We start from the raw sequence: 14,085 nt of genomic DNA on the forward strand, positions 1-14,085 counted from the left end.
GGGTTAGCTGCCCCTGCCCACTGCTTCCCTGGCTGCAAGTCGTCGTGTGGTACTCTTAGAGGTTAGGAGAGAGAAAGCAAGATACACACCTGAGAGAAGAAGGGAGGGCTAGGTTGTGCCTAATGAAGAGTGAGCACTGGATCCTTTGTCTTAAAGGTTTTTATCTATTTTCTAAAGATGGGAATTTTAGGGGAGGTCTCAATCAGAATATTCATTAGCTTTCCAGGTGTGTCTTTTGATATGCTGATGCATCAAAATGAGGGATCAGGGTCATTCTCTGGTCAGTTTCACCTTCAAAGAATGTCACAGGAAAGGTGTGCCACGTCAGCACGGCCAAGGGTGAACCTGAGGAGGGGCGGTGAAGGATTGAAGACAGACAAGAGAATATAGCTGGGGCTCGGTGGATCTCCCGTGCCTGGATGAGGACACAAAAGACCCAACCTGCAAGCCGATGCTTGCTTTTATAGTCTGATTAAAACAAGGGTAGGTTAACCTGTATACAAATGATCTTGTTTTGGTAACACTTGCTGCACCTCCCACAGCCAATTAGCTATTTAGGAAGGAATGAGGGAGGGCTACAAGGTCAGGCTTAACTATGCTAGGAGAGCTCTGCCCTCTAGGCTGGGACTTGTTTGTGGCCCTGCCACAGGTCAGCCCGAGGCTTGACCCTAGAGCCGCTCCTTATAGCAAGGGACCAAGGGAGGTCTGCCCCTGCAGTGTCTGGAAAGTGTAAGCCATTTGCTCCTAAGTGTCCTTTGTTAGGGATGATAAGATCTTGCAGTTGGTTAGCTGCCTACTAATCACTCAGCCTTATTTAGCGATCTGTCTCAGTTTCCACTTGTCAAAGAATTCTCCCAGCATCTTACTAACCTGCTACAGTTTAAGCATTTACTTGTCTACAATATATATAAAAATGCATCGAATATGTGTATGCAAATGTATTTGACTTTTCAAAAATCATTCTTATACCTGGATAAAGTAGTCATGGTGGCATCTGGGTATTGAGTCTTTTGTTTTGATTCTTAATAATTTCCTCCAACTTTTTATTATTAAAGTTTTTCAAATATACAGAAAAATTGGCAGCATCTGCTGACTCTTCACTAACCTCCCTCCATATAAAATGTCAAAAAACAAATTTTAAAAGAAGATAAAATCATGATTCATATAAAATGAACACATGGCAAAGATTTTATTTAACTCATGGAACTAGTAAGATACTGCAACTAGTTTAGAAGAGAACTCCAAGTACCACGCATTTACAGTCAGATAAGGAATGCCGAAATGAATTTACAAATGGATGCAAAGCTGCTTAATAGCTGTAGGGTGATAATTAATTACATTTTACCAGATACAATTTGCATTTCTACAAGTTAGCTCCTACCTCTATAGAGTTGTGAAGTAGCCTAGTCAAGGACAAAGGTAGTGATAATGCAATGGGTCATCTAGCCAGGACACAATTTTTCAGTGTGTGTGTGTGTGTGTGTGTGTGTGTGTGTACACGTGTGTGTATATGTAGATGACTAATGTTTTTCTGAATCTTTGAAAGTAAAATGAAGACATTATGACATTTCACCCCTAACTAATAAAGCCTGCATCTCCTAAGAATGGCATTCTTCTGCATAAGGACAATAACATCATACCTAAGAAAATAAAAAATAATTCTATATCATCTAATATTCAGTTTATTGTAACATTTCCCCAATTGTCCCAAGACACTTTTTATCTGTGTGTGTGTGTGTGTATGTGTGTGTTTGTGTGTGTGTTGAACCAAAGTTTCCTTATTTCAGGCTATTTAAAATTTTTGAAGAGCTAATCCCTTGGGATTAAATCTTCTGGTGGATATGCTGGGGGCCTTTTTTGTAACATTGCCTGTATCCCTGTTTCTGAAACTGATCAGATGCCTTAGGCTGTCCTCCTCCTTCTCCCCAGAGAGCCGTATCACGTTCATTAATATGGTCATGAACTGTGCCTTGTGCCCCTGGGAAAGGAGACTATGGGCCCTTTGCTGTTTATGCAGAAGGAAAGTGTCTGTTGTTCAGGGCTGTTAGCCAGCCTTTGGGTGGTACCCAGTTGGTCACTGCCTTGCCTATGAGGGTTCTCATGCAGACAGGAGAAATGAGCTGGAATAGAACAGTCCACTCCTTAGGGATGGAATGGAAGCATGGAAATTTGAGTGGACATGCTTTAGCATCCCTGTATTGAAGCTGCTTTTTGTTTTTTGAGTTTGGATTTGAGAGCTGTACAGTGTTTAGAGTTCTTTACGATTTAGCCTTGGTTTTTGTTGTTGTTGTTGTTTTTAAATAGTTACCCCTCAGTTCTCCTTAAGTGAGGATTTTGATAAAATTTTAAAAGGGATTTAATTATAGATCTTGCTTATAGATGTTATGCGGTTGTTAGGACGATTTCCTTTAATTCTGTCCCAAAGGCTAAATTTCTAAACTTACTAAAAAGCGTTGAAGGTCCCCGAAGCCACCCGTAGGTTTGGTGATTCAATATAAAGATTTGGAGAGCTCAGCATGTAGTCATACTGAAGGTTATGATTTATTACAGCAAAACGCTGCAAAGCAAAATCAGCAGAGGGAAAGCCTCCTGGGGTGAAGCCTGGAAAAAACAAGGCATCAGCTTCCAAAGTCCTCTCCCACCGGAGTCACGCAGGACGGGCGCAGTCCCTCCAGCACTGAGCTGCGAACTGGAACAACGCACCTAAGTGTTGTCTGCCCGGGAGACTTGTTAGGGACCCAGTGGTCCCCGTTTTACTGGGGGTTGGTCACTTAGGTGTCCTCTGCCTAGTGCTTCTCAAGAGGAAAGTAGCTGCTCAGCATACACCACGTTGTTTATGCCGTTTAGGCGCAGGGAGCCACTCCTTTCAAGTTTGGAAATGGTGGGAAGTCTCCTGGAATCCCGGTTCCCACACACCAGCCAAGGTCAGCCTTTCAGACAGGCCTTTGTAAGCATCACAGTCTCAGGCCTGTCATGCTAAGTCTTTTATATTCAACTGATTTTTTTCTTTACCTTCTGCGATGCAAAGCAAAACATTTAAAAATGCTCGCATCTTCTCAGTAACAAAGTTATTCAGATTTTATATGACACTGGCCAGCTACACGGGGAGAGGTGTAGACAAAAAAAAAAAAAAAGGATGTTGAATGTTTTGGTGATTACTTTAATTTTTTTCCCCCCCATGAGTACTCTTTTTTTAAAGCTTTACCTGAATACATGCCTAGAGAGAGGGAGAGAGAGTAAGAATGAGAGAGAGAGAGAGAAACATCGATCAGTTGCCTTCCTTATGCTCCCCGACTGAGGATCAACCCAAAACTCAGGTATGTGTTCTGTTTGGAAATTGAACCATTGAACCAACACTCAACCAACTGAGCCACTCTGGCCAAGCAGTACTTTTTAATTTCTATATTAATCCGGTACTATTTGTCAAAAAACAAAACGAAACAATTCAGGCTTATTGCTAAATATTATTTTTAAAGTTATAATCTAAAAACCATACTGTGTGTTCTTAGGTGATCCTTTCTATTAACAAATATATCAGTTTCTAAAAAAATACATAGAATGGGAGCAAATTTTTGCAAATCATGTATCCAATAAGGGATTTATTTGTATTAGAATTTATAAGGTACTATACAACTCAGTAATAAAAGACAAATATCCCAATTTTAAAGATGAACAAAGTATCTGAATAGACATTTCTCCAAAGAAGATATACATATTCAATATCATTAGCCATCAGGAAAATGTAATCAAACTCTTGTTCAAAGGCAAATCAATTTACTTTGCTATAACCAGCGTTTCACACCCACTCGGAGGGCTGTAATCACAGACACAGCCAATAGCAAGTCTTGGTGAGGAAGTGCAGAAGTTGGAACCCTCACGCCCTGCTGGTGGGAATATGGCGCAGCTGCTTGGAAAATAGTCTGACAGTTCCTCAAAGAGTTAAACAGAGTTGCCATATGATCTAGCAATTCCACTTCCAGGTATATACCCAAGAGAAATGAAAACATCTGTTCATCGAAAATACTTGTACAAGCATGTTTACAGTGGTATTATTTATCATAGCCCAAAAGTAGAAACACCCAAATGCCTATCAGCTGATGAATGGATAAACAAAATGTGATAAATTCATATAATGGGATACTACTCAGCAATGAAAAGCATTGAAGGACTGGCGCACGCTACAACGTGGATAACGTTTGAAACCATTACGCTAGAAAGAAGCCAGTCATAAAGGACCATATATTATGTGGTTCCATTTAAATGAAATATCCAGTATAGGCAAATCTATAGAGACAGAAAGTGGAATAGTGGTTGACAGGAACTGGGAGTGACTGCTAAGCGGCGCAGGGACTCTTTTTGGGGTAGTGAAAATGTTCTAAAATTGATTGGGGTGATGGATGCACCACTCTGTGAAAATACTAAAAGTGATTGTATTGTACACTTTAGATGGGTGAAGTGAATAGTGTGTGGAATATATATATATATATATATATATGTGTGTATTAGAGAAATATGCTAATTAACCTGGATGTCGTAATGGGTCGACCGGACAGGAGGAGGTTGCGTGCCTAGCATTGGGGTCGAGGCGGCAGGGGCCTCCGCACACCTGTACTGGGGGAGGGCCTGATCAGCAGCGGCCTTGGCTCCAAGGGCCGGAGAGGGAGGCAGGGCTGGACTGATGACTGGAGGGTGGGTGGCGCCGCGTGATTTCGAATGGCGCGCTGGGCTCCTAGTGTCTTTTTTTTTTTTTTTTAAATATATTTTATTGATTTTTTACAGAGAGGAAGGGAGAGGGATAGAGAGTTAGAAACATCGATGAGAGAGGAACATCGATCAGCTGCCTCCTGCACATCCCCAACCGGGGATGTGCCCGCAACCCAGGTACATGCCCTTGACCGGAATCGAACCTGGGACCTTTCAGTCCGCAGGCCAACGCTCTATCCACTGAGCCAAACCGGTTTCGGCGGCTCCTAGTGTCTTAATAAAGCTATTAGGAAAATATACCGGTGCTTAAGAGAAGAATGATGTGAGTTCTTATTGGTCCATTATGATGAAAAGCTGGCCTGTAATACTCAGATGTTTATTAGAATTCATAACTTAGATCCTCAGACATGAGTCAGTTACTAACTGCGTTGGAATAGCACTTGTTCATTCTGAAGAATGTGATTAGGAAATGGGATTAGGAATATCCTAAGAGAAATGACACTGGGCTGGGAATATGTCAAGCATTTTCCACTTTGCTGTATGACATACGCTGTGTTTCTGTCGGGTATCTTGGTTTAGAAACGAACCTCCATTTCCCTCATCTAGTACGTGGCTGCTGAGTGGGAACTGAAGGTGGGATTTTTCAATGAGGAGTTCTTGGCTGGAAGCTTTCCTCCGAAGGCAGTGATGGCGAACCTATGACACGCGTGTCAGAGGTGACACGTGAACTCATTTTTTTGGTTGATTTTTCTTTGTTAAATGGCATTTAAATATATAAAATAAATATCAAAAATATAAATCTTTGTTTTACTATGGTCGCAAATATAAAAAAATTTCTATATGTGACACGGCACCAGAGTTAAGTTCGGGTTTTTCAAGATGCTGACACGCTGAGCTCAAAAGGTTCGCCATCACTGTCCTAGGGGGTCTCAGTGTCAAAATGCTAAGGAGATGGGCTCACCCATTAGCCTTTGACTATTAAGTCATATGGATTGGAGTCGGCTAGTGTTTGGATAAAGGAAGTATGTTTTCTTCCCACTTGCTTTTGTTTCATTCGGGGTTCATCAATGCACTTTGCTGTAACCAGGCGAATCTTCATTTAATGATCTCACCGACAGGTGTTCTTGCACTGCATATTTTTCCTATCCATTTCAGCTTACAGGTAAGGAAGGCACGGCTGAGAAATGCAGTCTGTGTTCCATTTCGGCTGGTGCTTTGTGTTAGTCCCACGTGAGTGTCTGGAGTGGAAAAAGAAGGATGAGGATCTGGGACAGCGCTCTTATTCCTCCTGAGGCAGGTTCTCACAGTGCCCTCAGTCTGGTTTTGAAGGATTGCACATTCTTAGCCAGATCATCCCTCAAAGTCTTGTTCAAAGGCAAATACCAAAGCATATCCTAAAACCACATATAAATGAATCTTCGATGGGCTGTCATTTTCGATGGCTCATGTCACGGTTCCCCGTATCATCACCAATCATTCCTGCATACCTGTCGAAGAGACGCGGAGCTCTGGCTCAGTGGGTGTTTCAGAAATAAAGAATACAGTTAGACAAATTCCCCAGGAAGGACATTATTATGTATCCTGAAATCTCAACGAGGACGTGCCTCACCACGAAGAGCAGGGATCCCGATGAAGGTGAAGCCCTGCATCCTGGTAACCGCCCCTCCCGCGTCGCTGTGCCGGCTCTTACAGAAGCGGCACTGTGGTTGGTCCTCAGAGGACCAGGGGATCTGGTTTCTTTTGTGACCTGACTCTCTGAGAGCCTTCGTTTTAGTCCTGCGTGTGACATAGAATCAACAAGCAGATATGTTATTTCTTTGGTGTTTCTACGATTGATGTTCTTGTAAATCCTTTAGGGCCGTGGTCGGCAAACTGTGGCTCTCGAGCCACATGCGGCTCTTTGGTCCCCTGAGTGTGGCTCTTCCTAAGCCTTAGGAGTACCCTAATTAAGTTAATAACAATGTACCTACCTATATAGTTTAAGTTTAAAAAATTTGGCTCTCAAAAGAAATTTCAATCGTTGTACTGTTGATATTTGGCTCTGTTGACTAATGAGTTTGCTGACCACTGCTTTAGGGGATTTTAATATTGTTCAGTATGTATTTAAATCTGTATTTAAACAATAAGAAGTTGTGGCTCTTGGCAGGAATTAATTGTGTATTGGAGAATGACCAGTAAAATGAACACTTCGTAGAGTGGGCGAGAGTAAATCCTTCAAGCAAAATGTATCTGTCTCCTCTGCTCCCTGGGTAGCTGCTGCCAGGGAGCCACACTGCCATTCGTTTGGATGTTATGGATTAGTTTGCGGAGAAGTCGATGGTGGCGCCAGCATGGTACAGGGAGGGCATTGGGTTTCTCTCCTGCCATCCTGCAGCGCCCCTGAACGCAGGCTTATAGTACCAGGAAGTACCAAACCACGCCGAGCCCCTCCAGCCAGTGGGCACGTGTGGCAACAGGAAGAAAAGCTGATGGAGGTCTCATCTGTATTTATTTTCTCTCTCTCCCATCTCCTGCCTCCTTCCCAGGCAAAAGTAGAAGAAAAGATCCAAGAGGTCTTCAGTACTTACAAGTTCAACCACCTTGTTCCAAGGTAAGCTTGGTCAGGAGTTTGAGGGGCCTGGGGAGACACTGCCTCCTGGGGGAGCCTTTCTTCTTTCCTCCTTCAGCTCATCTACCCTCGGGGATGTGTCTGCTGCGAGACATGTTTCTTGACCTTGCGGCCACTGGCATTTGCTTATCACCCCAACTCCTCAATGGGCTCTTGGCTCTTCTCATCCATTGTAGCCGTCCTGGCCATAACCAGCCTGCTCAGCCTGGGCCAGCATGTATCGTGAGCTATTTCAGCAATTCTGGTCTCACTCAGTTCCTTCACACCTCTACTGTACTGTCTTGCTCTTTCCATCTAACCAGCCCTAACCATAGCATGCCCATCGCTGCTTCTACTAAAGGGTCCCAGCAAGATTTCCAAGAAAACAAAGTCATGTGACAGTGCCTCCACCGAGAATTATACTACCTTAGCTTCAGCTGGGCCTTCCTACTGCTTTCCAATCCTTTCATTCATCCCCTGTAGATTCCCTAACACACTCACCACAGTGGCCAATCCACTCTCCATGGTCTTGTGTCCTAATTCCTGAGGAAACTGAGGCCATCCCCCATGAGTGTCCTCGGGTTCCCTCTCCCCCCTCCAGAGTCCTGTATGGTCTTGGTTCTTTCCCATCATTTCTGTCCCCAAGAATGTAGAGTCCTTCCTTACTGCCAAGCTCACCTCTCCTGCTGACCTCTCTATCCCAACCCTCCCGCCTCCACTTCGGGGACCTTCCTTGATGGATTTTGTCTGGACTCTGGCATTTTCAGCGTCTCCCTGTGCCCACCTCTCCTCCATGTGAACTGCTTTTCTTCACCCTAGTGCTCCAGCAGGCCACTGCTCTTGTCTTCCTTCCCTCACAGTCACCATGAACACCTTTAGATTATGGGTTTGGTTTCCTGCCACTAGCTTGTAATCACCCAATCCATTCGGCCTGCTGAGGCTAGCGCGATCTAGACCAGCGGTCGCCGACCGGTGTTCCTCGGACCACTGGTGGCCTGTGAGGTCCGAAAGGTTGGCGACCGCTGATCTAGACAGTGCACATCTGACCATGTCTTCCCTGTGCCTGAAATACTTCAACGATTCCCTTAAATTTCTTTTTTCTTTTTTTTGGTAATAGTATTAATGAGATATAATTCATATAGCATACAGTTCTACCCATTTAAAGTGTACATTTCATTCATTTAAAGTGTACAGTTCAGTGGTTTTTTTAGTAGATTCACAGTTGTGCAGCCATCACCACAATTAATTTTAGAATATTTTTATCACCCCAGCAAGAAGCCCTCAGCCATCACTCTCCATTTCCTCCATTCTCCCCCCTTCTCCCCCAGCCCCTGGCAACCACTTAATTTACTTTCTGCCTCTATGGATTTGATTGTTCTAGACATTCCATTTAAACAGAATCATACAATCTATGGTCTCCTGCGACAGCTTCTTTCACTTAGCACAGTGTTTTCAAAGGTCATCCATGTTGTAGCACAGTGACTCCTATGTGCCCTTTGGTTTAAAATCAAGCTCCCAGTGCATTTATAAGTATTGCCTGGTCTGCCACTGCTCCCTACCTTGTGCTTTGGCTCCAGCTAAACTCAACTCACTGGAATGTCCCCGGTGTTCCCTTCCTGAAACACCCTTTTGCCTGGCTGACGCATGCCCTTTGGGACCTAACGCTGTGTCCTTGGGGAAGTGTGTTCTGACCCTCAGTGCCGTCCCGCGTGCTGCAGAGCCCACCACCCGTCCTGATCAGAGTGTTGGTTGGACTGGGCTGCAATCACCCTGGACTTGTCCATGTTCACCTTCTGACCGGAGCTCAAGGGAGCTGAGTCAGCATCCTCCCCAGTGCCTCCCTCTCGGCCCCCACAGAGTGGGTGCCTCCTGGGTCCTGACCCCTGCACCTCCTTGAAAGAGAAATCGAGTCTGGCCTTCTCCTCTTCCTTGGGATCTGGAATCTACTCTCACCACCCCCAGAACTCTCTTGAAGGTCACCAGCCACTCTGGGGTTGTGCTCTTTTTCCTCAATCTTGCTGCAGCATTTGCCACTGCTCAGTACCTCCTTGAAATTCCCTCCTCCCGAATCGCCTGTGACCCGGCATCTCCCCAGCTTATGTAACATTTTATTTTTCTCCTCTGGCTTCTTGTCCTCCAAGGACGGGCCTTCCCCCAGTTCTGCACGGAAACTTTCTGCTCTGCCCTCCCCTCCTGCAGCTTGACCTGTCTCCTGTGTGCAGATAAATGGTTCCCATGCTGCCCCCTGGATCCCTCTCTTGAGTGTCACATGTGTTTCCAACTGTGTGATTGACATCCCCACCTGCACTTTCAGTGCCGTAAAGCCCACCTGTCCGGAAGCCAGCTTATCCTGGGTCACTGTGCTCGTCCCAGCCCTCAGTACTCTAAGGACGCCTCACCTGGGTGACGCTTAACACTTGTTCAGTAAACAGCGGCTGACCTGAGTACCTGGAAAAGAGAACGTTCATCTGTTTTCCCACTCTTCTAACCCGCCTTCCCACCCCATCTCTCTCCACTTAGTGCTTTCATTGAGGCCATTTGTAAACACATATTGAATACCGACTGCTGTCAGGTAGTTTTTCTAAAGCACCACTCAGGTCATATTTTCTCTCTCTCCATTCACAACCTGCAGGGCTTCCCTTTGCCTACTAAACTGGGTAGAAATTCCTCAGCTGGAACCCCAGACCGCTGGAAACAGGGGTCGGCTGCCTTTCGGCCATTTCTCTTTCATTCCCAATATTCAGGCCAAATCCCCCACTTACTCCTCTTGCACACTATACCTGGGCTGCACAATGCACAGCCACTTAAACTTAATTAAAATTAAACAAAGTTTACAATTCAGTTGCTCAGTCACGCTAGTATATTTCAAGTGCCCGTTAACCACATGTGGCTGGTGGCTGGTGGCTGGTGGTTGCCTCGCAGACAGCACAGATGGCATTCCTGTCATCACGGAACGTTCTTCGGGCAGTCTGTACCTCTTTTGTTTCTGTTCTTCTGGCTAAACCATCCTCCCACCACCTCCTCCCCTCTGGCCGTCTCTACCTGTAAAAATCTCTCCCTCCACCTGGGCTGTCCACCTCAGCTTCCTCCTCCTCCACACACCCTTCCCTGACCATCCCTTTCAGAACAAGCTGCCCTCCCTTTAGATCCTGGGATGGGTTTGGTCTGTTTCCTTTATGAAACCTACCCATTTTTTCCTCATATTGTAGCCACTCATGTCCTTATTTCATTTCTAGCACTGAAGGAGGGCTTTTTAAAAAATCTTCACCCGAGGGCATTTTTTCCATTGATTTATTTTTAGAGAGAGGGGAAGGGAGAGTGGGAGAGAGAAAGAGAGACAGACATTGATGTGAGACACATTGACTGGTTGCTTTCCCGCACTTGCCCCACCTGGGCCGGGGATTGAGTCTGCAACCGAAGTACATGCCCTTTGGTCTGTGGGCCAATGCTCTCACCACTGAGCAACCAGCCAGGGCCTGAATGAAGACTTTTTGAGGTAAAGACGATGTTAATGACCTTATTTTGTGCATAGTGGAGTGGGAGTTCAACAAACAATTGTTGAACTGAATACCTAGAGAAGAGAATGGTTCTTCTTTTACTTCCGAAATCAGCAAGCACAGTGAATGTCTGGCCATGGCAGTTTTTCCCTTTTCTCTGTAGTCACACAGGCCTCCTCTGCGAGACCAGGCATGCAGCGCAGCCCCCGTCCTTTGCCTTCCTGCGCAGGTGGCCATGGGCGGCACATTCCGTCTGAGAGCCAGTACTGCTGACACCAGGGCCGAGGAGAGCGGCTGGCTGCAGAAATGCAAGCGGCCCTCTGGCCGGGGCTGTGGGTCAGCACGTAGGAGGTGGAATTTCGGGGAGGGAATAATAGACAGATAACTGAGGGGCAGGCAGAGGGCAGACTGCAAACCTCAGAGAAGTGACCCCGGAAGAAATGACTGGAATGACGGAGGCTAAGGAGTCAGGGAAGTGGCGAGGCTCAGATTTAAATTGCTTCCAGGACGGGGAGCACAGTTAGACCCTGGAGTAACTTTCTGGGTGGTGTGTCACTGCCTCGCCGTGTGTGCTCATTGCTGCTTTTCACTTAGCCGAAGTCACCTGCCAGGGAGAAGCGGATCGCACCCAAAGCATTTGTCAGCATGGTTTCAGGCACGTTAGGGACAGCCAGATGCTGGGCTCTTTTCTCTGATGTACCTGCCCTCGGAGCTAAAGAAGTGGCTGGTTGTCCATTCATTGACTGGGGTGGGGATGTCCTGAAGCCGAGAGAGTGTGTGTGTGCACATGTGTGTGCACCCGTGTGCATGTGTGTTCTGTAGTGGGGTGGAAGCCTAAGATGCCAGAATAGGTTTACGAGCTCTTTGTCTTTCCAGGCTTGTGCTGCAGAGGGAGAAGCACTTCCATTACCTGAAAAGAGGCCTTCGACAGCTGACAGATGCCTATGAGGTAAATGCATTGATCAGGAGCATTTTCTATCAAATCACCAGCCAGATAGTGCTTCCTTTGTTCTATTTGAACATGAGGGACTTGTGAGTGTGACCTGTTGCGGGGTCACGCGTTGTACACCTGGCTCTGGTGGGAAGCAGGGGCCCAGGAGCCCAGGCCCCGCAGAGCTGGGACTCCCACTCTGAAAGGGCAGAGCTGGCTCTTCCTGGCCCGTCCTCCCTCAGCTCGGGCAGCACCCAGATGGGGCGGTTTCTTCCTCTGAGATCACGGCGGAAGGGGACACGTGCTTTCTTGTAGACACCCCTTGACAGCTCGCTAAAAGGCAGTTGTTACCTGTTCATCCCTAACCCTCTGCCCTATAAGCTGATCTAATTCCTAAGCTGGCCAAAGGGTCAGTATGTAAATCCAGACAGTGCTACTGCCGTTCAGTGCTGTGAACATGCCGCTGTGAAAGTCACCTCCCTCAGCTCCCAGGGTCCCACCGAGGGCTGCGGGGAGGGGCCCTGGCGGTGGAGGAGCGGAAGGGTGTTGGAGTGGCAGGCAGAGGGTGAATGTGAACAGGAGGGCTCCAGGCTTCCTGTCCCATGTTACACAGAGCAGCCCTGCTCTTAATTTGTTTTTTATTTTGGAGTTGTACATTTGATTATTTACTGCAGGGACTGACCAACTCAAATGCCCATAGACCCAAGCAGATAGCATGACCAGGAGAAGTGGGCTGGGGAGACTGAAGCAAACCAGAAGCCCCACACTCTTACACTGTTCCTGCCCATCCCTGCAGACCCAGGTTGCCAGAGCTCTCTCTCTTTTCCCTCCGAATGAAGCCAGAAATTCAGATTTTTGTGTGAATTTCCAAATGTTTAAATGTTGCAATCGATTCCAATTAAACAGACAAACAAGCAAACAAACACTACAGGGAGCAAGCAGAACACACCCACAGGCTGGATTTGGCCTTGGGTTCCCATTTTTTAATCCTTGACTCGAATCCTCCGTGGTTAGGGTCCAGCCAGCCCTGATGCAGTTCACACCGAATCAGCTAACAGCTCATTGACCAGGGTGCTGAAAGCTGACCACGCATTATCTCATTACTCCTTACAACTACTCCGTGAGGGAGGAGAGTCTTTGTTTTTCACAGGTAAGGAATCAGGCATAGCAAGATGAAGTGATTTGTTCAAAGGCAAATCGCTAGTAAGTGGAGGAGCTGGGACTCACACACCCAGGCCGGCCAAATCCATAGCAGCTTCTTCGGGCGCCACACCAGGTGGCAAGCTAGTCCTCACACGTTTAGGAAGAGGGCAGCCTGGGCACATGGGAGCAGCCCTGGCTTGGGGGTCCAGACACCTGCTTCTTGTCTCATCTCTGCCATTCACTGTCTTTGTAATCTCGGAAAAGTATGTCTCTCTGGGCCTCATTGAAATACAGTGGGGCCTTGACTTACGAGTGTCCCAACTAACGAGTTTTTCGAGATACGAGCCGTCTCTCGGCCGATTTTTTGCTTTGAGTTGCGAGCTAAAATTCGGGTTACGAGCCAGCTTCAGACACCCCACCGCTAGTTGACGCAGCGAACGTCACAGTGAATGCCACTACATCAGCCCAGCATCACGTGTCTCACTCGTTCACTTTTTGATTTGACATACGAGTAATTTGAGTTACGAGCTCCGTCACGGAATGAGTTAAACTCGTAAGTCAAGGCCCCACTGTACTTTAAATCTGTACCACAGCGGCAGGAATACTACCTGCCTGCCTGGCCTTGGGAGCTCAGTGCATGCTTATAGCTTGAATTAGGGGCAAGTTCTGTTCACTGGCACCTTGGGAAACCTTGCCCAGCGCCCCCAGGCAGAGTAGAGTCCATCTCTCCCCCGTGCTCCCTCAGGCCTGTCTCTGCCCTTTCCAGCATCTATCCAGGCACATGTACGCACGTGTCGCTCCACCTCGTTCCAGAAAAGCCAGGTCACTTGTTCTGTGTCTAGTGCCCTCTCCCTCTACAGATAACCACACTCATTCTATATTCCAAGCATCTCAAGAATAGGAGCAGAACTGTATTCATGATTGAGCCCCCAGCACCTAATACAGTGTGTGGCACCAAGTAGGTAGTTACTAAATATTGGTTTAATCAGCGAATGAGTTAATCCAGGAAACCCCTCTCTGCGAGTCCACCTCTCCTCGGGTCCTGAGAACATAGCGGCACTTCCTGGTGCTTGAGAGGTGCTCTGCCCAGCCTTCCTCAGGTCGGGTTCAAGGTAATATTCTTTGTCCCACTGTCCTTTCTCACATGTGGGTCTTTCAGCTGCTGGCTAAGGCCCCAAGGCAAAGTGTCCTTCATTCACTGATTGTTCGGAGGGGCCCCTCCT

At 46.8% G+C, this 14,085-nt stretch overlaps 1 protein-coding gene across 1 annotated transcript in view; it reads left to right on the top strand.

The window, feature by feature from the left end:
- FNTB (farnesyltransferase, CAAX box, beta) overlaps positions 1 to 14,085 on the top strand; it is a 61,559-nt gene that overhangs the window by 11,514 nt on the left and 35,960 nt on the right. Inside the window, exons 2-3 of the mRNA XM_006090972.3 lie at positions 7,230 to 7,294; positions 11,665 to 11,737. Of these exons, the coding sequence (XP_006091034.1) occupies positions 7,230 to 7,294; positions 11,665 to 11,737 (138 nt within the window). The remainder of the gene's footprint in view (positions 1 to 7,229; positions 7,295 to 11,664; positions 11,738 to 14,085) is intronic.

This window comes from Myotis lucifugus, unplaced genomic scaffold (genome assembly GCF_000147115.1).
Source record: "Myotis lucifugus unplaced genomic scaffold, Myoluc2.0 scaffold_85, whole genome shotgun sequence".
Taxonomy (NCBI): Eukaryota; Metazoa; Chordata; class Mammalia; order Chiroptera; family Vespertilionidae; genus Myotis; species Myotis lucifugus.